The 23,735-nt window shown below is 32.1% G+C and overlaps 3 protein-coding genes across 5 annotated transcripts; all 3 read right to left on the reverse strand.

Moving 5' to 3' along the window:
- Window positions 1–582: 582 nt before the first annotated feature.
- Window positions 583–10,932, reverse strand: LOC113857672 (potassium transporter 10-like). Its single transcript, XM_027489785.1, has 10 exons — window positions 10,626–10,932; window positions 10,369–10,447; window positions 9,947–10,159; window positions 9,029–9,254; window positions 7,628–7,873; window positions 5,215–5,265; window positions 4,828–5,088; window positions 4,551–4,718; window positions 4,044–4,298; window positions 583–1,809 (listed from the first exon to the last, which is right to left on the reverse strand). Exons 3-10 carry the CDS (start codon window positions 10,070–10,072, stop codon window positions 767–769), a joined length of 2,376 nt encoding a protein of 791 aa, XP_027345586.1. The 5' UTR covers window positions 10,073–10,159; window positions 10,369–10,447; window positions 10,626–10,932; the 3' UTR covers window positions 583–766.
- A 4,430-nt stretch (window positions 10,933–15,362) lies between these two features.
- LOC113858917 (pentatricopeptide repeat-containing protein At2g41080) lies at window positions 15,363–17,457 on the reverse strand. Its single transcript, XM_027491711.1, has one exon. The coding sequence runs from the start codon at window positions 17,394–17,396 to the stop codon at window positions 15,363–15,365; it is 2,034 nt and encodes a 677-aa protein (XP_027347512.1). The 5' UTR covers window positions 17,397–17,457.
- A 657-nt stretch (window positions 17,458–18,114) lies between these two features.
- LOC113859159 (ATP-dependent zinc metalloprotease FTSH 2, chloroplastic) lies at window positions 18,115–22,422 on the reverse strand. Of its 3 annotated transcripts, none has more exons than XM_027491974.1 (5): window positions 21,747–22,422; window positions 20,217–21,407; window positions 19,832–20,145; window positions 19,384–19,624; window positions 18,115–19,045 (listed from the first exon to the last, which is right to left on the reverse strand). In XM_027491974.1, the coding sequence occupies exons 2-5, from the start codon at window positions 21,405–21,407 to the stop codon at window positions 18,704–18,706; spliced, it is 2,088 nt and encodes a 695-aa protein (XP_027347775.1). In that variant the 5' UTR covers window positions 21,747–22,422; the 3' UTR covers window positions 18,115–18,703. The 3 variants fall into 3 exon arrangements, with proteins under 3 accessions (XP_027347775.1, XP_027347777.1, XP_027347776.1); XM_027491976.1 differs by having other exon boundaries at window positions 18,354–19,045; window positions 20,217–21,474; window positions 21,747–21,872; XM_027491975.1 differs by having other exon boundaries at window positions 18,354–19,045; window positions 20,217–21,872.
- Between the last annotated feature and the right edge of the window lie 1,313 nt (window positions 22,423–23,735).

Below are 23,735 nucleotides of genomic sequence, written 5' to 3' on the forward strand. Positions count from 1 at the left end.
GTGAACCATTATAGTGAACAGAAATTACATTACGTACAATTTTAACATTGCGATAATTGCCATACCCTATGTTTTTCAATTTTGAATCTGGAATGATGTTTAAGGTAAAAGTAATTCAGGTCATGATAACATGATTGGTGACTAATTATAAACCCAGAAAATTTCTACCCAGTATTTTTTACACTTAATTCCTTTTAAAAATCGAATAGACCCACTTTTATCGTATATAATTAGTATAAATTTGCAAGTGCTCAAGTGTGCAATACCACTACTGAAAATTGAAAGTCTATCGGTATATTTGATCTTATTTGTCATGCACATTCTGATGCCGCGGTAACCTAATATGGGCTGAATTAAGACTATCGAGTAATCATAATCAATTCAAACTAAAAACGAAAACAGAAAGCAGAGAATGCACTCCACGATGCCATCACATTAAGCAACTTAGATTCCCCACTACAAAAATAAAAGCTCAGTTGTGCCTAACTCACCTATAATTTTGGGCTTGTTCTTGTCCACTATTTTAAAAGGCATGTATCCCACATGAACTTTACCCATATTTTTATGCATGAAAAAGTTTTGCAAATGAAATTTATGTAAGAGTGTAACAACCTAATTTTAACAGATATAATTGTCAAAAATCCATTCTTCTGAAGTCAATTCCTCCGGATTGTAACATTGATTACCATAAGCAAAGCGTTGTTCATATGCTACACTTGGCTTAACTTTGCACAAAATGGCAATCACAGAAGGATATGGGGCAATACTATACATAGAAAATTTGACCAACATTTAACAAACTCTCATGAGGAACATTGAAAATCACACTATTTTCCCTGCATATCTTCCTAAGAAATGCATATATATAATCAACAGCTATTTTCTTGTAGAACCTTGACTCTCTCCTCGCCCTCACAACTGTGTTTCCTAGTATGTGAACCACCCCAGCATCCCTGCAGTTATTCAGAAATTCCAGTTCATCAACTTCTGTATGGCTGCTAGCTAGACCAGAGGACCTGACAGTAATATTCACATGTGGTGGTGATCTACTTGGTACTATTGAATCTACTGAGGACATTGTTAAATCCATAGTGGAAGAAACTGTATTTCCATTGTTTTTCAAAATACAATCTCTTGACTGTTCTGTTTGCTGTCCATATAAACTGTATTCGTCTGAATCAGAACATCCTTCCATCATAGACTCAAGCCGAACAAACATGAATAGGTTATCAAAGAGTTTTTTCTCAAAATCATCGTCTTTCTTATGAAGGTCTTTATAGCCATATCGTGCCACACATCGAAAGATGTGGAAATTCTTAGGTCCAATCCTCTTGACAAGGAATCGCTCTTCTTCTGGGACTGTGTAGACAGGAAGGTATTTCACACATACAAAAACAACAACAGAATGGATGGCTGGTAGGTTGGTGATGAAATGAGAAAAGATGTGGGGCACTCCACTTGCTAGTTCTGTGTAGACTAGTCCAATTCCAGGGACACGAACAAGTCCTAAACTTGGGCCAAGCCCAAGAATCCACGCCATTGAGACCTTACTATGCATTTCAAACTCATAGCGTTTCACTGTGCCATAATGCCAAACAGACATAATAATAAGAAATGCCCCAGCAATTGCAAGCGGAACCCACCCCCCTTGATCAACTTTGAAGAGTACTGCAGAGAAGTATGTGCATTCCACAACCAATGATAAGCCAGTGAAAATGAGGACAAGAATCCAATGGCAGCGCCACACTAGTATCATGATTAAAATCATAAGGAATGTTGTAACCAGCATGACTATCACCACTGCAGTACCTGTTATGACAATGATATTCAATTGAGTAAATGCATAAAGAAAGGCTGCAATGACATTGTAAAATAGAGATGCAGCATTAAACATGTCCATGAGCATTACAAAGTTCCCTAAACAGTATGTTGTTTGGAAACACAATGCAAATGTAATATTGCTTAAACATATACATGAAAAAAGTAGTGGAAGAACCATATAGGACTATTTTGAAGCATTTACTCAATGTGAAGAGCCTATATTTGTTTATAGGAAAATATTTTCTTGCTTTTATTCTCTTAACATTGAAATAAGGCTACCATCCAGATATGCACCTTTTTTTATATAAGTTTCAAGATTACTAGCCACCAGTTATGCATTGCAAAGTAACTTGGTTTTTTCACGGTCTCAGTTGTAGGGAGTTGGGAATGCTGTGGTTTTCAAAAGATAGGTTTTACCTAAAAGTGCTAGGAGAGCAATAAAAGTGAAATGTGAGTGTGTACACATATATAACTACTTGTTAGCATATTCCTTCTAAAAAAACAAGTGGGTATATGTTAGCAAAACTGAAAACCCTATATATAGAGAGGCTTTATCTAGTGAGATGGCCTTTTCTATGAGTGAGAAAAAATATTGACCATTCACCAATAAATGAATGATCAAGATTTAAAATTATTTAAACGTCACACAAGTACCTAAAAAGTCACAACTTCATGTTTTAATCTTAACTATTTATGATTAAGATTTTTTCTCCTCTCACCACTCACATATAAAGGCCCTTGTACTTACTATGTGGGTGTGAACACACACATGCGCATGTTTATATATAATCATTGAGTTTTCATTTAAGACATGGAGATTGAGCAATTTTGCTACATTGTTATTTTTATCTGATGTATTTTGCATACAATGTTTCAGAGAACCTTTTATCCTCCTTTACATGTACTCTCCCTTTGTTCTCTAATAGATTTTCTTTTACTATTTAACAAAAGGAAGAAGTTCCTGTACACCTATCTTAGTATAGGGTGGACTGGTGCATGCACTAGTATGTATCCTGATCCGTGCACATATAAACACATAAAGGGACACTGTTATAGTGAATTCCATTTTACAACTCTCTCTTGAGATACTTTCCAACATGGTATCAGCTCTTGATCTAACATCACATCAAACCCCTAGATTTCTAATTCAAGTTACCTCAAAACAAATAAAAAAACTCTGTTGATTAACCCTTTTTGTACTGGGTGCTGGTCAGTCCCCTTTCTTCCTATTGATTGATGAGTCACACACAGTTTCTTTATGGCTGTTTGTGTGAGCTGGTGAGTCACATATTATATATCACACTTCAAAGCATGCAAAGGGAGCATACATCAAGCTTATTGCTTAGCTTGTTTTGACCCTAGGAAGAGAGGAACTCATCCTTATGGTGTTAGAAAGATTCTGCTGCAAGCAAGTTTTTGAATATGATAACAAGTGCATTTGACCTTATCTTACTACAAACTAGACTTGTGTCAGCATATGTACTACACTTGTACTCACCCTAATCCTTGCATATACAAGGAGGCTAATGAAGTTTGTTAATAAATCCCATTAAACAGTTCTCTCTATTTTATTTTTTTTCCTTTACATATTGCATGTTCCTCACTTTAACATTTGCAAACAAATAGACATCAAAGGACAGTCCAGTGCATGTGGCTTCCACCTAGAGGGACAAGGGGAGGATAAATCTGTGCAGCCTTACCCTCGCAAGCAAAGAGACTTTTTCGAAGATTTGAACCCGTGACCTCCAGGTCACAATGCAACAACCTTACTGTTGCGCCAAGGCTCACCCTCATTATCCATCTTGCAAACAAATAGACATATAGGACCAAAAAACATCAACATATTTTAATGGGATGCAATGTAGTATAAAAGTTCTGCTAGCATTTGTGCATGAATAGACATACAGGCTAGGCAAGATCAAGATTTTTAAATGGGATGCAGGATTGCATAAAAGTTGTAAAACATAATGTTAAGGTCAAGGTTTGGTGCTTATTAGTTAACACTTTTACCAAATAACTAGAAAACTATTTGACTTAGCTAATCTCATTAAAAAAATGTAAAGATGCAGATGTAGGTAGAATGCTTGCACATTGATATTTTGGCATTAAGATCATTTTGTCTCAAATGTCTTTTTATCAAGCCTAATGTTAAAAATTTACATCAAGCACATATTTAATAGCAAGAAAATATTTATGTGAACATTCAACAGTGAAAATATTACCATATGCATTTCCAATCTGGTTTTGATTTTCGAAGCCAGCAGTAACTCCAATGCAAAGAATCATAAGGATCCAATTAATATCTGGAACATATATCTGGCCAAGGAATTTCTTCGATGTATATACAACTTTAACTCTAGGGAAACATCCAAGAGCAAGGGCTTGCTTAATAATCGAAAAAGTTGCAGTTATTGTGGCCTGGCTTGCAACTATGGCTGCCGCTGTTGCAACAACAAATACTGGCCAGTATATTCTATCTGCAGAACTATGGATAATCAACATCTAATAGATAAACAATTAATACATGGAGAAATAAATCTGCATCCTTCAAACAACTAGTTAACATAAATTTGAAAAGAGAACGAGGGGAACAAACAGAAAGCAGTATCCATTAAGTTTTCTATTCTGAATGGGCAATAGGCTTGCAGATTATCAAAATATATTCCAAATACTACAGGTACGTCACAAAGGAAATTTTCAATATAGGGTGAGAACTGAGTATGACTAACCTGGAATGGAACGATAAAAAGCATCTTGTGAATGGTTCAAGTTATTCATAAGGTAAGCAGCTTGTCCAGTATAGGCTAAAAGAAGGCAAGGAAACACAACTAGAGTAAATGCAAGCTGTACAGCTGAGACTGGAAAATGAGCTAGGTCAGCAAAAAGTGCCTCTGTCCCTGATAAAATCATGACAAAAAGTACAAAATAATAACTATTAACTTCATCTGTTAATGATTATGATTCTGAAATACAAGGAAATCAACAGCAATAAAAATTGAATTTTACCAGTTATGCTGAGCATGATCCCACCAAGGGAAGTCCAGCCTTCTTTTCCTCCTCTTCTAAAATAGCGGTATATATACACAGGAGAAAAAGCTTTTAGAACACTGCTTCCATACTTCTGGATGTTAAAAATACCTATACCTCCAATTAGGAGAAACCAAAGAAGGACAATCGGAGCAAAGAGCCAACTAACTTTATCTGTGCCATAATGTTGCATGCTGAAAAACCCAACTAATATTACAACAGCAACCAGTACTACTACACCTGTAACCCAAATGGAAAGAAGTTTTCAAGACCAATGAAATTAAAATTAGTTGAAAATAATAAATATTTACATACATAGCAGTAGAAATAGAAGAAAAATGTCTTGTTACAGAAGTAGAACCATACCACTACTCATAGAAGGCTGATTAACCTTGATGCCACCAACAGCAGACAAAACTACAACAGAAGATACGGTTATGAATCTATTGAAATAACATGTTTTAAAGATGATACTCGAGAGAGAGAAGAGGGGGGAGGGAGGGGGGGGGGGGAACTAATTCTGACAAACATTTAGTATGGAGCCTTTTGGTCTATATGATTACCAGTACCTGAAAACCACATTGCGTACCCAATTAATTTGGATCAAGTGGTATAAGTATGACCACTAATGGGCAGCAAAAGCTCTCCAAGATTGGAGTATTTTGCAACAACACAACATACATATAACATAAGTGATAAAAAAAAGTAATTCAAGAAATAATTAGGACTGGTCTGGTTTGAGAAAAAAAAATCTGTTTTTATTTCTTATTTTTATTAATAATTATAAAAAATGACACCTTTTCACCTGTTTCCAAAGATTTGTATATGAAATGGTGAAAACAGTATTTTGTCATTTTCACTATTTCTTTCACAAATCTCTTAAAATATGAAATAAACTGAAAATAAGATGTCATCTTTGTAATTATTAGTTAAAACAAGAAACAAAATAGAATTTTTTTTTTCAAACTGATGCAAACCAGTATAAAAAACAGGGAAATTAAGCAATTGAAACAAGGGAAACAGAGAAAATGATGTTGGTATTATTTGATACAAAAAGGAAATTCAGTAGAATGAGTACTACTGCCACAGAGCTAGGCTCCTACAGAGAGTTAGTGCTCTCCATCCATAACCAACTTCTTGATTCTGAAAAGATACCCCTCTCTCACACACCAGTCCCACTATAGCAGACTCCTCCTTACTCAGCTAACAACTTTCTTCTCTCTCTGCCACATCACTCTCCTGCCTATACAGTTCTTCTTTCTTCTAGTGTAAACTCCCCATAGTGAGGGCTTGGCCCCATTTGAGCCATATGCTCAACCACAGTCCTAACACAAACCAAATAGGCCTTTAAATTCTGAGTCATCCACACTCAAGTTTTTCCAACATGTTTTCTTTTATAAGTAATAAATTAATTCTTCAAACAAGAACCACCAGCACATCTTATGCATGTGCAGGGAAAAAAAAGTAACATAACTACGCTGGAACCCTCACACTATCCCAAAATTCACAGAGGTTATGGAGCAGAGCTAAACTAGCTCCACCTTCATTATAATAAAAGCAAGCAATGCATAAAATTTTCTTCAGGTCTCCCCAAAGTCTCCTTGGTATTAAAGACACGACCATCCTTCTCAAGCCAAAGGTACCATATCATCTCATATGTACAGAATAAGAGCTCAGAGAAGTCATACCCTTTATTTGACCAAATTGACAGTACACAGTTTATTTGTTATCATTTATCCTTGGAAAATTTTAGAGCCAGGAAATGCAAAAGATGTACTGTCTAATACAGATAAAATGACAAACTGTAGTTACTTTGTGTTTTCCTAAATATTTTTACTCTAAATCCTTACAGTTCTCGTGAGGCCAACAGGAACAAAAACTAAATCTTTAGTTGAACATGGCACACATATCAAGTAGAAGAATAACTGCTAGAATTACCAAGCTCCAACTAATGCCTTGTGTCAATTTCTCCCATTTTTTTTACTGATTCATACTATAGTAAAATGAAAATAAGCTCATAATAGTATATCAAACAAAGCAGAAAACAATTTAAATTGTACAATTATGCTAAAACTTATAAAATATCCAGCCCACATATACCCAAATAGGAACATTGATAATGGCTGATTAATCTGCCGCAGCATAGTATTTTAAGAGAAAATAAATACCACAGCCTTACAGGTTTCAAGTGAATTGTATCCATATGAAAGACCAATTTAAGTTTTCCCAGGATCTTTCTAAAGTACAAAGGGGATGAGAAAACAGAAGACATATTTTCCATCTCCAAATTGATAATAGAACAGAGAATTCTGTACACAGCACCAATATATGGGGAGAAAATATTAGAACATCTGTAACCTACATGGAAACTGGACTAGGAATATGCCAATCAGCAATACATCTGTAGAAAAGAAATTCATACTTCTTGGAAGTAATGAACCAAATAAGAAAGACAAATTTTCTGAGTAGTGTACTAAGATAGTGAATGCTTTGCCCCTCTCAAGCTTCAATTTTAAATACATCTTTGCTGCTGACTCTTAGTACAAGTAATATTTAAGGTCATTCAAAATCTACCAACAAATTATATCCACAATTCCACATCATTGTCATTTTTATCATCTGATAAAATAAATAAGTTGTTTCCTTTCAGTTTGATCAACAGGCACAAACGTGCACACATTATACTGAATAATACATTGAAGCACATGTATTCGTAGATTACTTACTTTGGTAACCAGCAAGCAAATTGAAAAAGATCAGCCTCAGTGAGAAGGAATACCTGATATAGCTGGGGTAAGAATCCCATCTCCAATAACCATGCAGGTGCCAACAAGGACAAGCATAAGAATGGCACTCTTTCCAGATTCTTGTTCCTCTAACCATCTTTTGGTTTTTGCAGCAAATGATCTTTCATGGAAGGTAGACCGACTATATGTTGTTAGCTCTTCATCAGTTCGATGCTGGTTGGGAATGGTTTTTATCTTTGCATGTCGGCAAAGCAAGGAATAAAGAGCAAATGTACCACCTGCTCCACAAATGTTAGTTTGGTAAAAATTCATTGAAGTTCAATGGTCTGAAACTAGCATATCTATCTCATGAGGCCTAACTAGGGAATTTTATTTACAGTTAGGAAAGGAATTCATGTAAAAGTTTAGACAAGTTTTACGTTGACTATCAAAGGCCATACACAACTCTCTTCCTTTAACCAGACTTGAAATCTGCTATGGGGCCATAAGCGGAGTTTTTTCAGTAATATTTCTAAAAATTTGGTTTTTTACCGAACTCAATGATGTTATGTGATTCATGTAGCTCACCTCATCTAGTAGGATAAGACTCAGTTGTTGTTGAAGTCCCACATAATGTGGCTAAACAACAAAGGCTAAATCAATCCTTACCTTACAAGTTAACTTTTAGGGTTGAGTTAAACTTAAAGCCCAAATTCAACATAGTATCAGAGTCTCCTGTAGATGTGATATTGAGTCATCCTTGACTAAAAAAAAAAAAAGACATGGGCCACGAATTTTTCCAATGCAATTAACTTGACCCTATAGATTTTCCAGTGCTACTTACCTAGTTCCGCAACTAATCCAATGCTATATTAAAACACAATCTTACAATTTTCACTCTCTAGATGTCGAATCTTGGGCGTAAGAGGGTGTGTTGAAGTCCCATATCGACTATAAAGACTAAACCAATCCTCACCTTATGAACTAACTTTTGAAATTGATTTGATCTTAAAGCCCAAATTCAACAGTTGTTGTGGAAAGGAATCTGGGCAGTTTATCAATTAAAAAGAAACATGTTTCCGAAAAATCAGACGTCATCATTGTATACTAAACTGTGTATTTGACACACATAAGAAAATGTAAATATGAATAATAGAGTACTGCAGATGTCCCAGGAAAGGAATAAAGAACGGGGAAATTTTTCTGGTATTAAGATATTTGTCCCTGTTCAGATTTATATGCATCAAATATTATCACATAAGATGCAAAATTGCCAATATTTACTACAGACAATGTAGTGTGAATCCTTTTTTAGAAAATATCATTAAAAATGGAGAAACGGACTGATTGTCACTAAGAAAAGTTATACTACAGTACTAAGTATTTCCTTTGTACAATCTCTAAATATCTTAAACTTAAACATAAACATCAAAACTTAACAAAACAACTGATACCTTGGCCATTGTCATTTGCTCTTAATACAACAAAAACATATTTGAGGAGTGGCACCAAAGTAAGAGAGTAGATAATCAAAGAAAGAGCTCCAATTACATCCTCCTGATCTTTCACTCCATTAGGAAATGTATTGTAGAAGACATACAAGGGGGAAGTGCCCAAGTCTCCATAAACCACACCTAGACTTTGAAATGCAAGCCGCAAAAGCAACAATGCAGAAAATTTCTGAACAAACCAAAACCACATCAACAATGAATTATATACCAAACCCCAGTAGCTTACATAACAGCTTATTATTGTGTCCGTATAAAACAGAAAAATCTGGATTTCTTAGTCAAATTGATAGTTAGATATGTACTCAAATTGCTTAAGTATCACTATTGAAATGAGATTAGCGGTATTATTTCAAAGGGTCTTGCTAATCAGTGCTTTTAGCTCTAAGGACACTGGTTAAGGAATAAAAATTAGAAAATTTTATTCGAAATCACATTAGGAATGCATTGAAAATCATGGTAAGTGTGCATTAGTAGAAATTTGAATAAAAACTTTCCTCTTTTGATTCCTTAACCAGTGACTTTAAGAGAAAATTTGTGCTCCATATGTTGGCAACTAAGAATACACATTAAATGAGCTGAAATTAAAAATAAGAAAGGCTATATCAAAATTATACATTCCTCCCTCAAATTCTAAGCACTCTTTCAAATTGTGAGGAACATTAGAAAATAGCTACATTAATTAAACTTTTTAATGTTGGATTGACAAATCATCAATGCACGCATTAATATTTATATAAATTAAAAAAACCTAATTAGAAGTAATGAATTACACTTTTTTCCTCAATAACAACAGTAATAATAAACAAACTCAATAAGAGAAAGATAAAGAATGTTAAACTAAGTTGCAATGATGCATCATACTTTTTCTCTGTACATATTTCTGAGCCTTCCTGCCTCTTCATCCATAGGCTGGTCAAGCTTCTGATCCAAATCCCACATACTACCTCTGTTATCACCATCTTCATCAGTATCTACTCTTGAAGCCATTTGGAGCTCAGTCCAACAACTTTCAAGTTCCAACTAATAGCAGCTATGCGGACTTATATCCTCACTTTTCAAGAGTTCCTCCACCCCCTAAGAAAAATTCACAGCAAAAATTGACAACAACATCTTCAGGCTTCAAATTTGAAGTCACTTGAAATTCATGCCTATAGCAACCATGGATTCAAACTACTCGATAAAATCTTGAAACAAAAGCAAATTTGAAAATTTCCGAGGGGTCCACGCCATCGATGGGAAAAAAATGGCCATCCCAAGTTCAAAAATTAACACAAAGTCTATACCCTTTTAGAAAAGATCCAGCCTTAGACTATTGAAAACTTCAGAAGTAGAGGAATAAAAAAGTTTCAAGCTTTGCCAGACCTACAAAGATAAATATATACAACTTAAACTAAGATTGAGAACAAAGTGGAACTGCCAAATACGCATAAAAGTCTCAAATTTGAAACCCAGAAACCCAAATTTGATCCATGCAAGCATACCCCTTAATGGGAAAAAGGAAAAAGCAATGTTATCAGGTGTTAACTGAGGCAATCCTCACCTGTTGTAGCATAATCTGCTACTTGCCACTGAAAATCCAAAAGTGGGTTCGGCTAAAAAATTGTTTTCACTTTTCCTTCCAAGTCGGAGAATCAAAAACAAGAACCCATGTCAATTTTCACATCTCCAGACTCAGCTTTGAAAACTAATAGAAGAACACAATACATGCAAGGTTTTTGGTAGGAAAGGAAGATTGTAACAAAACAGTGTGTCCTTTGGCTAAGATTGCAAGCTTCTCTTAGGTCTTGTATTGCTTTTTTCCGGTAACAGAGCACTGTTTTCTCTTGGAAGCTAGCGGACAAATAATCCCAGACCGATAGAGAGAGAATGTAAGCAGAACTGACGAAGAAGAGAAAGATAGAGGTGTAATGTGGGACTCAATCAGTAAATTGTTTTATTTTATTAGTTGTTGTTTTCTTTTTATGCAATCAATTTAAGGTGGTTATTCTAACCATTAAAACACGACACAATTTTAGCATAAATGGAGTATAACGAGTATTGCAATTAAAATAAAAATATATATATAATTTTTAATGATTTTGAATAAATATTATTTTATTTTTAATATAAATTTTATATTTAACTTCTAACATGTACTTTTTACATATATTAAATTATATAAAATTGTACATGATAAAAAAATGAAAAATAATAATAGAAGTTTCTATTAAAATAATTGTAGTTAATAATATCAATGTATTAAATTTATATTTTTAATATAAATTTATTATATATAATTTTTTGTTATATACTCTCATTCTTTTTTATCTGTCGCTTAAATTTATCTCAAACAATTAAAAAAGTAATTAATGTTAAAGTTTATATAAAAGGTTGTAATTAGTTTTCCTTTTTTTCTATAAAACTTATTTAATCATGTAAAATAATAGTTAAGAATTTTATAAAAGGTAAGATTACAATAAAAACAATACTCAATATTTTCTTAAACTTGTAAAGTGATAAATAAAAGTATTTTAATTAAATAATGAAAAACCAAAAAAGAAAGATAGAAGAAATATAATACTTCATGTATTAAAGAAATAAATAACAAGTTTTGTTATCTCAATTTGTGCGGCTGAATTTAAGCATCTAAAAGCAATAAGATTTTGCTAAAAATAATACATTAATTATATTAAAACTATAAATAAATAATAAATATTTTAAAAATAAATTTTTATTATTATTAGTTATTTAAACTCAACTCTAAATATAGTTAATAATTTTATAAAAGTGTAATAAATAATAATATTTTATTAAAAGAACATACAATCTAATAATTATAGATGTATTAATTACATAAATTATAAATTAATAAAAACTACTAATAAGTGATATTAATACACTACTAAAGAATAAAAAGTAATAAAATATTATAATTTTATATATGTAAAATGTTAAATGCGTTCGTGGATTTATTTAATATTATTTTTATAATAAAAATATTTCAAAAAAATGAACCTATTTGACTATAAGAACTAATAAAAAAATTACTTTGATTAGAAAAATATTTAGATTGCATATTTTGTTTCTTGGTCCACCACGCTGTTGTCAAATTGAACACTAATTACTAACCATAAGATATGGGCGGCACAGTGAATAAAAAAAGGCACTAAAATTGGCAAGTTGGATGAATATGTTTCCCACCTATATTATTTTAATATTTTTATAAAAACAAAATTATTGTTTTTCATCAACTGTGAGAAAATAATGGTAAAAGTATTTATTTTGAATTTTTTTAAACTTAACAGTTTAAAATTGTTTTTCTTTAAATTTAAAATTAACAGATTTAAATTATTATTCTATTTAAAAGGATTTTTCTTACAAAACGTGCTTTTGACATAATTTTCTTTCAATTTAAATAAATGAAATAGTAAGTATACATGTAACGATTCCTTTTGAGCTATAGAAGCCTTCAAGAATTTTTTAAAACAAGTAACTTCATTTTTTAATGAAAAATGACGATTTCACAATAAATAAAAATTTAAAATAATAATTTTTTAATTTTTAGATAAAAATAATAATTTCACTTAAACATGTGATTTCTAGTTTATTAGTCTTAGAGAAAATTTAAAATAATTATTTTGAAAACGTTTTTCTCTCTAATTCTTGAATAAGTGAGCGGTGGTTGGCGGCGTCAACTGCTATTATTTTTGTTAACTAAAAAAATATTAAAATGATTTTCCATAACTACTATTATTTCTGTGTAATTTAAAATAAATATTCAAATAGTTTTGCGAGCACACCGAAAAAAGCTTAATCAAAATATTTTTATTTTCAAACCAGTACTTGATGTGCTGTCATACTAGTTTTTTATAAAATTTTAGAAAAAATTATAAAATTATGAAAAATCAAAATCATCCTTAATACAATTTTTCATAAAATTTTCTCATAAATTTTCTTCAAAATCTGGTAGTTTGTTATTTCAAATTGGAAGACTTGTTCAAGAAAATAAGAATGGAATTATACTGAGAATCTAATGCATATTTATGGTAATTGCAAGTGGCACTGTTTAAATAAGGTAATGTAATAATGTCCAACGTCAACCTTCAAACCCATAAGGGACCATATGCACATCATAGTACAGAGTAGGTGCCTTCTAATGTTATTCCATTTTTTTGGTTGTGTGGAATTTAATAAAGTAGGAAAAGAATTTACATTTAAAATTGTATTTTTAAAAAATTTATGTTTTTCTTCTTAAAACATGTGAGAGAAGATTCAAACCTGTAATATGTATGGTGTTTTGTTTCATTTGGCTAATTTATTCAAATTTAATTTATTAAACCTTATTTTTACAATATTTTATTATACATATTTAATCATTTAATACTTTTAAATTATTTTCACTTTTTTATGATAAAATATTTCAAATATTTCTTATTTCTATAACTAATCTATTTGTTTATAACTTTTGTTCATCTATATTACAAATAATCACACTTTCAACAACTGCTAATCATTTAAAATTTCATCTTTGCCTTATTTCTATATTATAAAACTTAATTGCATTTTACTATTTTTAATTTATATTGTATGTATTATTTTAGTCTCTCTGGTCATAATTATTTATATTTAGTGTTCATGGTTTTTCAATTATTCAAATTCAGTCTTTTATTTTAAATTTTCATTAATAATATTTAATTAAATTAATTATTAAAAATATAAAATAACAATAAAAAATCATGTTTTTATGTATAATTTTTTAAATTTATAAAAAATTATAATTTTGAGTTTATTAGTTTATTTTAAACTCCTATCATTTTTCATTTACAAATAAATTATTTATTGGTAATCAAAATAAAAAATGCAATGCAAAAATTTCTAAAAATAATACAATAATTAAAATATTATTGTATCTATTTTTTTTTCTTCTGATATGTATTAAATAAGATTGTCATATTAAAATTCAATACGAGAGACTCCATCCAAAGATAGGATGCTTATATACATGAATGATCAACTTCGAGTTAGAGTGTGCTTAAGTTAGGATAATAAACTATTTGCTTTAGGTTTCTGAAAAATTATATTTATCAATATTCAATTTAAAAATGATTTAATTAACGACTAATATTAGTCTAATAACATTAATTAAACTTTTTTTAATTAAAAATGCCTACATTTGATTTCCTTTTAAACGAAAAAGTTATATTTATTGATGAAAAAATAACAATTAAAATTATAATAATGCATAAATGCGTTTAATAAATTATGAAATTATATAATTTGAATTGCTAATTTTTCAATCATTGATTATTGTTGAGTGAGATCTCATGTCAACTACAAATTTTACTTAAGTAAAGTTTATCAAAGGTAGAACAATGATTATTTACTAGCTAACATTTGATTTAAGTTGCTTAATTTTAAGATGATATTAAAGTGTAAAGTATATTCAATATTGGGTCACTTTTAATTATAAAAAATAAACGATCCTGTAAATTTTCTTAATCTAATTAACTTAGGCCAGTGAATTTTTCAATTTACGGACACATTAACTCTTGTGTTATATAATAAAAAAAAATTATTGAATTAGAATAACTTTTTTCGTTTTGTTCATTTGAAAGTATTCAATTATTCTTTTTTGTTGACTATTTGACTTTTGTAATTAATTCTATGTTATTTTTTAAATTTGTTATGAAATTTACTGAAAGGACTTTTTTTCATTAGAATTTATTCTGCAACTTCTTGTTCCTCTTTGTCAAAATCCAATTTTGTATGCCTATTTATCTTAAAACCTATACATTAATAATACCATTACGTTTTTATCATATTATATGCTTGAAATAATAAGTATTGAATAAATGGTTAAACTTAAACATATTTCTGTTCCTTTAAAACATAAAAATTTTTGAATTTAATTCCTATTTTTTATTTTGATCTTTATATTTTGTAAAATTGTTAATTTTGACCTCACTAATATAATTTTACAAAAACATATAATACAAATTCTGACATGTAACAACATCTGAGTTAGTGATATCTATTCAACAATAACCAAGACTAAAACTAAATATTCTTGGGAATGTGAAAACTAAAATAAAAATAATAATTTTATAAAGACCAAAATTAAATTTTGATGCATTTAGAAGGACCAAAAACATATTTAATATCATTGGTGAAATAGAAAATATTTTTATCGAGACTATTAATAAAAAATAAATTAAATTGTGATTACTTAATTATATTGTATATTTTTAATCATGCAATATCATGAACGTAATCTGAAATGGAGATCAAGGAACAACTATTACCAATAATCTCCACAAGAACATATGCCATTTTTGAAATGGTGAAACCTGCTAGAGTCTCTCACAATAATTTCTAGATTTTTAATCTCTGATATGTACTTGATGGCAACATGACAGTCACTGCAAACCCGCAAGTTTTTCATCACCCTTATTGGCACTCCCTCTGGGTTGCTCATTAAAGCAAAAGCAATTGCCAATTTCTCACTATGGTGCTTCAAGTTGTATTCTTTTTCCTCATTGTCCATATCATGCAGAACAGAACCTGTATCAGGTACATAGCCCCGCATCTTCATTTCTAAAGTTAATTCTTCCAGGTACTGATTAATCTCCACAGATTTTGGGTGGCCTTCATCATCTATACGAAATTGATGAATGCGATTCTTCACTTCTACCCAACTTATGCCTGGTTCTTTCTTCACCATCTTGTCTTTCATGGCTCTTCTCACATCAGAAACATTTTGCCACCACTTAGCTGATGCATAAATATTGGCAAGTAGAACATATGAAGCCGAGTCTTGAGGATCGATCCTAAGAACTTCTTCAGCAACCCTTCTTGCAATTTCTGCATTCTTGTGGATTTTACATGCAGATAATAATGTTTTCCATATAATTGCATCTGCTCTTACAGGCATAGATCGTATCATAGCCTCTGCTTCCTCTAAACAACCAGACCTGCCTAGCAGGTCAACCACACAAGTATAGTGTTCTAGTCTAGCTTTGAGTCCATACTTATCTATCATCATGTTAAAGAAAGCAAGACCTTTATCTTTCAGTCCACAATGACTACAAGCATATAGTAAGCTCAAGAATGTGACTTCATTTCCTGGCAGATTTTCATGTTCCATCTCATTGAAAAGCTTGATGGCGTCTTCTCCTTGACCATGAAACCCATAAGCAGCAATCATTGAGCTCCATAACACAACATCTCGCACTTTGCATTCCAGAAAAGCATTGATCGAGTCTTGCAAACATCCACATCTAGAGTACATACTGACCAACGAACTAACTACAGAAACTTCAGAATTAGCTCCTGCTTTGATTGTTTCAGCATGAATTTGCTTCCCTTGACCCAGGGTGGCTAGCTCCGAACATGAACTGATCACACTCACAAATGTAATTTTATCTGGTCTAAAACCTGCCATTTTCATCATACAGTACTGATCCAGAACTCCTTCAAAGTAACCCTTTTGAGCTTTTCCGGCCATAAGTGTATTCCAAGCGACCAAATTACAATTTGGCATCCATTTGATAACTCTCTCCCCATCATGCAAGCTTCCAGCTTTCATATACATATGAGCTAAAGAGCATCCAACAACCAAATTAAACTCAAACCCACATTTCATAACATAAGCATGAACCTGTTGCCCTGCACACAAAGCTATCAAATGTGCACATCCCCTGAGCACACTCCCCAATGAGTACTCATCCGGCATGAAACCCAACTCATTCATCCTTGCAAACAAGAACAAAGACTCTTCATTCATTTCAAACTTGGTCAACCCCGTGACCATTGCATTCCACGTGGCAACATTCCTCACAGGCATTTCATCAAACAGTTTCTTAGCAACCTCAAGATTGCCCATTTCAAGATAGCCCTTGATCATGATGTTACATGACATGACGTTCCTCCTTGGTATTCGATCAAACAGTGCCACTGCAACTTGAAGTTCCCCAAATTTTGTGTAGAGGTTGAGGAGATGATTGGAAATGAACTTGTCTGAGGAACACCCAGAAGTTAATATCAAAGAATGAAGCTGTTTTCCCAAAGCAACAGACTTTGTGGGAATACATGCTTGGAGGAGATTTGAAAATAAACGGGGTTCTGTCCATATCTCATATACAAAGCTTTCAAACGCTTCTTTGATCTGCCCTTTGGAACATAAGGTGGCAAATTGTTCTTTGCTCTCCAAAAAGTGCCCATTTTGGAAGTGGGTTTGGAAGGAAATCGTGGAAAAGCGAGAGATTGGGTTTCGAAAAATGGTGGGCACAAAAACATAAGAGAAGCTGGGACGAAGAAGACCAAACCTGCCCATGCATGAAGCACGGGCTAAGGACTGTTCTTGTTATACTCACAGCTCGACCTCAAACAAGTAGCTTTTTTCCGCATCAATTTATTTTTTTCCTTACTTGAGCAAGGTGGAAGATTACGAATAAGACCATGTTTTAATATATATTTTTTCTACTATCCAATAAAATTTTATTAAAAATATAACATTTAATATTATTGTATAATTTTTAATATATTAAATTATGTATTTTTTTAAATATACTGTATATAATTTTTTTATTGGGTATTCTTAGACTCACGTTAAAAACAAATAAATTTTGATACACTAAATATAATTTGCAATCGAATGTAGGCTGGAATGAAATTGTGTTTGAGTGCAATTCAAATTCAGCCATTCCAATTTTTATACCAAAGATTCAAAAGAAAATTGTCATCCTATAAAAAATATTTAAGAGGCAAAGATCTTTTGTTGCTATTTATGATCCTAATTCCAACAAACCATTTCATAGCATGATTCACCCATTAATCATATTTCAAAGTAGTTAATAATCAGTCTTTTAATTTATTTTTTCTTATTTGTAACTATTTCTTAAGACAATAATTCAAGATGAATTCCTAAGTCAAGACTTCAAGATAGTTAGTTTTCGAAGGAAAAACGAGGAAAGGAGAAACTTTTTTATTTCGAATTAACATTCTTTGATTTCATTTTTTTTTAAGTAAAGAGTATAAAATGATAGATTGTTATAAATTTAATTTTATTTACTTATTTATACGTTGCATAACATTTTAAATTCTAAAAATATTTATCCTTCCTTTCTTTCTCTCGAAAATTTAACTCTCAACATTCTCTAGGGTCAAAATCTACTTTCACCGTCAACTATCAAGTGCATTCCTGCTCCTTCAAAACACTGGCAATACCACCTGGATCCCAAGCTAATCCTAACCAGTTACCTCCATCTCATTTCTCAACAAACAGATATCAGATCAAATTGGGAGTACATCCTTTGCAGTCATGCCAAACAGGACAGAACTCACAAATATAATGAATTTACACTCAAACTAAGTAAACATTGCATCTCACCAGTTACAAATTTACACTAAGAATTAATGGTTAGTTAAACTGTTCACAATACTTACACTGTATTATAGACGTAAAGACAAGAATTTTACACAACATTTGCACTTTGGCATATATACTTTCTGTTGTGATCGTCAACACTACAAAAATGAAATGGTAAGCTAGAAGCTTTAATCATTCACAAATTTGGAGTAAGATGTAAAGGGCATTCTGTATTCTAACACAATACATAAAAGATATTACATGAAGGCTATTCAAACAGTGGCTGGTAATGGAGTTGAAGGAGGGACCCGATTTTCAGCTGGAATTTCAACAAATTCGGACAGTAAAGCTCGGAATTCATCTCCGGTCAATGTCTCCTTCTCCAGAAGGACTTCCACAATCTTATCAATTGCCTCACGGTTGTTCCTTACATGGCTTAATGCAACTTCATATGCTTCATCTGAGATCCTCTTGATTGCAGCGTCAATGTCTTCTGCAAGCTTTTCTGACATTGAGTTCCTTGCCATCATTCTCATGATAACATCTCCACTTTGAGCTGATGGTTCCATAAGTGACCAGGGACCAATGTCAGACATTCCAAATGTGGTTACCATCTGCAAGAGTATCATTTAACATTTATTGAAGCAGCATAGGAGGATAGAAGGAAAATATAAATAATTTTTCCATGAGAAAAATTAAAGTTTATCCTTCAGAGTGAACATAACCCTTCTTTCAATAGTTTTAAGTTTTGGGCATTGAAGAAATCATATGACAGGGTCTCTATTGCAGGTTTCACCAATTAAGTGAAGCTAACAACATAACTCCTATTAGCAAAATGAAACCAGATGCTAAATTAATTCAGATATTAAATATTAGCATCTTCCATCCCACAAAAATAAGAGAATGAAAAAGGAGGTATAATGTAACACAAAAGCATATAATTAACAAGTACCTGTTTTGCCAAACCGGTGATTTGCTGCAAATCACCAGCTGCTCCGGTTGTAACCTCAGGCTCGCCAAAAATAATTTCTTCTGCAGCCCTACCACCTAGTCCTCCAACAATTCTTGCAAAGAGTTGTTGTTTGGAGATCAGAGTTGGATCATCGGCAGGAATAAACCATGTAAGACCCCGAGCTTGACCCCGAGGAATTAGTGTCACCTTTTGTACAGCATCATGACCAGGAGTTAAAGTTCTGCAAACAAGTACAAACAGATGTTTCAGAACAAGTTTTTGGGAATTGTTCACTAAAACAGCTTCTCAGTGTCAACACTTGATGTTTGATGGCTCAAGCTCATGTATTAAGTGTTACGAGACATGATGTCATGAAGACAAAACACCTTGTTTCCATTGCAACCTTAAACATTTACTTGAAAGACAAAACGACAGCCTAATTTCTTACCCACAAATGGCATGCCCAACTTCATGATATGCCACTAAACTCTTGCTCTTCCCATCTGTCATCACTGTTCCTTCCATTCCAGCCACAATCCTATCAATAGAATCATCAATCTCTTTAGATGAAATTGCTGACTTTCCTCTTCGACCAGCTAATATAGCAGCTTCATTCAAGAGGTTTGCAAGATCAGCCCCACTAAAACCAGGCGTTCTCATTGCAATCACATCAAGAGAAACATCAGCATCAAACTTTTTATTGCTAGCATGAACCTTTAGGATTTCAGTTCTTCCCCTTATATCTGGGACGTCAACTGTTACCTGCAAAAGCGTCAATGTTCAGTAATTTACTCATTTATAAAAACATTAGGCACTTCATAAAATAATCATACCTGTCTATCAAACCGCCCCGGTCTCAATAAGGCAGAGTCAAGAATGTCAGCCCTGTTTGTTGCTGCAATGACAATGATGCCAGTATTACCCTCAAACCCATCCATTTCTGTCAAAAGTTGGTTAAGGGTCTGCTCTCTTTCATCATTCCCTCCACCAATTCCAGTCCCTCTTTGTCTTCCAACAGCATCAATTTCATCAACAAATACAATGCAAGGGGCATTCTCTTTGGCCTTCTTGAATAAATCACGGACTCGAGAAGCACCAACACCAACAAACATCTCAACAAACTCAGAACCTGATATTGAGAAAAACGGAACACCAGCTTCACCAGCAATAGCCTTGGCCAAAAGGGTCTTCCCAGTTCCAGGAGGACCAACAAGAAGAACTCCTTTTGGTATGCGGGCCCCAACAGCAGTGAACCTTTCAGGCTTCTTTAGAAACTCCACCACCTCCATAAAATCCTGCTTGGCCTCATCCACCCCAGCAACATCATCAAATGTCACTCCAGTATTTGGTTCCATTTGAAACTTGGCTTTAGATTGACCAAAAGCAAGAGGAAATCCAGGCCCACCGGGACCTCCCATACCTCCAGATCGCCGTGAAAGAAGAAACAATCCTCCAATCAAGACTAGAGGTAAAGCCAGATTCCCAATCAGGTTAGTTAATAGAGAACCTGAATCTTCTTGGGGACCATGAGCTGCAAAGTCAATATTTTTTTCCCTGAATTTCTGAAGGAGCTCTTGGCTAAGTCCAGGAAGTTGAACTTTAACCCGCTGCACTCTATTACCCAACTCAGGAGAAACAGCCTCAACAACAGCAATGGTTCCGTTGTCAAACAGATCCACTTTTTTAACTCTATCCTTGTCCAAATACTCTAGAAACCTGGAGTAAGACATTCTGGAGGATGAAACCCCTTGTTCATCAGCAAAAGCCTTGCCACTTCCCAACAATGCAGGCAAGCCAAATCCCACATTTCCAAGCAACAGTTTCAGAAACCCTCTTCTCCCTTCTTGCTGCCTTTGGTCTAAAGACGCCTTTATTGAAAATGCTTTTGATGCCTTATTCAATGATGAAACTCTCCAAGATGAGACGAGATATCTTCCATTGAAGTCTTTGCTAAGATTCACTCTATTACTACTCCGTGTTATGGTTAAACCATTCCCAACAACACATGCTGATGATAGTGCCATCTGCATCAACAAGTGTATCCAATCCAAGACATGGCCTTTTAAATACTACCATCACTGAAGACTCATTCTAACGTTAACATAAAAAGGTAAGAATTTCTCTAATTGGAAAGAAAGCAATCTCAATTCGATTGATGGAAATATTAAAAAAAAAAACTTCAAATATGAGATTTTTAGATTAAAGGGTCACCACTAACACTTCCGACAATCAAATTAATAATTTAAAAAATAACAAAGGAATTAACAAAATTAAAGACAATTAATTAAGATAACAGTAAACAACCAAGTTTCGAGTAAGATAGCAGAGAGAGAAGCGAGACATGAAAAGTGAAGGGCACATACCTTAGAAAGAGGAGAGTGGGAAGAAGTGAATAATGGAAGGGAAGAGAAAGAGGGAGAAGGAGAGAGAGAGAGAGAGAGAGAGAGAGAAGAAGAAGAAGCTTATTGGTGCAGAAGAAGGCGATAATTGAAGAGGTGTTGTGTGTTGATGTGGGTTTTAGAGGGAGTGGCTGTGGTTCGAGAGAGGCGTACGTGGCCGTTTCCTATCGTTTGATTCGTCACTCGTCGCTCCTTTGTTCGTATGTTGAGATATTTTTACATTAAATCAAGAGAAAAATATTTTAATATACTTTTAAATTTTATTAACTAAATTATCAAGTTAATTGTATGATTTTATTGAAGCAGTGAACCTCCTCTGTATACTAAAAAAATCTTTTAAAATGTCACATGAATATGTTTAAAAATAATTTGAGAAGTTATTTTGATTAATTTATAAGCTTATTTTAATCAAAATAAAAAAGATCTGGATCGTTTGCAGTTCTTGCGAGAACTGCAGGCTGTAGTTTTAGATTCGCTTAAGCAAATTTATAAAGAGTTGCAAAAAAAACTAAAAGAAGAAAAGAGAAAGAAAAGTTGAGAGGAAAATCAGAGATAAGACAAAAGCACAAAGAAGGAGAGCTGGAGAAAGTTAATAGAGAGAAAGGAAAAGGGTTAGATGAAGAGAAAAAGGGATCAGGATGAGTGAGGATGAAAAGAAGGAGAGCTAGATAAAAAGAGAGAGAGAAGAAGACTGGGTGAGCCGAAGGAAGAAGAGATAGGGAATGAGAGAAAAAAAAAGGGGACTGAGTGAGAAAGAAGAAAGAAGAAGATGGCTGAATTGGAAGGAGAAAATAAGAGATGGAACAGAAAGAAGGAAGGAGAAAATGTTGCAGTGTATTTTTACTTTCGCTTAAGCTAAACAAATTTTTTTTAACTTAAACTAAAATGATTTTTTTTATCAAAATTCACTTAAGCAAAAAAATTTCACTTAAGCGAATCTAAAACTGTAACTTTTTTCCTATATTTTTTAATAAGATTATTCATTTACTATTTCCTTTGATATAATATTATTTATTTTAATAAAAAATTCATTAATGTCATATTATTATTTTAACTATTACAATATTTATTAATTTTATGAAATATTTTTTTAAATAAAAAAATTAACTTGTAATTAATACAAATATTGTATAAAAATATGAAAGTTACTTTTTTTATTTCTAATTTATTAGTAAGTTCAATAATTAATCTTATCTAATAGTTCTAATTCATTTTGTTAACTTTATTTTTTTTTAACTAAATTATTAGTTATTTTTGCTTTAGTTATATATATATATATATATATATATATATATAATTTACTATTTACAAATATAATATTCAATAAATAATTTAAAAAACTTTTGGTACTTAACAACTTTCTTTTTAAACAAGGCTAATGACAATAATATTAAAATAAAATACTTTTGTTAACATTAGCTAAGTGATTAAAAGTAAAACTATTTATTATTTAAAAATATAATACTATAATAATTTTTTTTCAATACATATTTTTAGTTATTTATAAATAGTATTAAGAATTAACGTTGACAAAAGGAAAAGGCGAAAGAATATAAATTAAAATGATTGCCCAAGATTAGCACCTTTACTTTGCGTTAAATAAACATGCAACGCCATCCACATGGAATTATTTGGCAAAAACTTAGCCATATAAAAATTTAAAAATATTTGATAATACTTTTTCCTTGCTCTTGTCTATTTTTTAATTAAAATTTTGTTTTTATTTATACATTAATTTAAGATATTATTAATTTTTAACCACATCTTTATTGTGATATATTAAATATTTTATACACTTATTATAAATGAAAAAATGATAGTACATGTTGTATTAAAATTTAATATTAATTAAATTCCTTTCTCAACTAGTTATTTTTTGAAGTAGATAAATGAAAATAAAAGAAAAAAATAATAAATATCATTTCAATTTGATTGTCACGATGAGACTCCATG

This window comes from Abrus precatorius, unplaced genomic scaffold (genome assembly GCF_003935025.1).
Source record: "Abrus precatorius isolate BTA unplaced genomic scaffold, Abrus_2018 Scaffold2, whole genome shotgun sequence".
Taxonomy (NCBI): domain Eukaryota; kingdom Viridiplantae; phylum Streptophyta; class Magnoliopsida; order Fabales; family Fabaceae; genus Abrus; species Abrus precatorius.

Bases quoted from the DNA above. Each gene is read 5' to 3' on its own strand.
- LOC113858917 (XM_027491711.1), bottom strand. From the start codon at position 17,396: ATGGGCAGGTTTGGTCTTCTTCGTCCCAGCTTCTCTTATGTTTTTGTG.
- LOC113859159 (XM_027491976.1), bottom strand. From the start codon at position 21,413: ATGCAGATGGCACTATCATCAGCATGTGTTGTTGGGAATGGTTTAACC. The intron at 20,146-20,216 runs GTATGATTATTT...ACGCTTTTGCAG, and splicing joins CGGGGCGGTTTGATAGACAG to GTAACAGTTGACGTCCCAGA. The intron at 19,625-19,831 runs GTAAGAAATTAG...ACTTGTTTGCAG, and splicing joins GTTGGGCATGCCATTTGTGG to AACTTTAACTCCTGGTCATG.
- LOC113857672 (XM_027489785.1), bottom strand. From the start codon at position 10,072: ATGGCTTCAAGAGTAGATACTGATGAAGATGGTGATAACAGAGGTAGT. The intron at 5,266-7,627 runs GTATTCCTTCTC...CTTCTGTTGTAG, and splicing joins TCTTACCCCAGCTATATCAG to TTTTGTCTGCTGTTGGTGGC. The intron at 4,299-4,550 runs GTTAGTCATACT...ATAGTTCTGCAG, and splicing joins TTTTTATCGTTCCATTCCAG to ATAGAATATACTGGCCAGTA.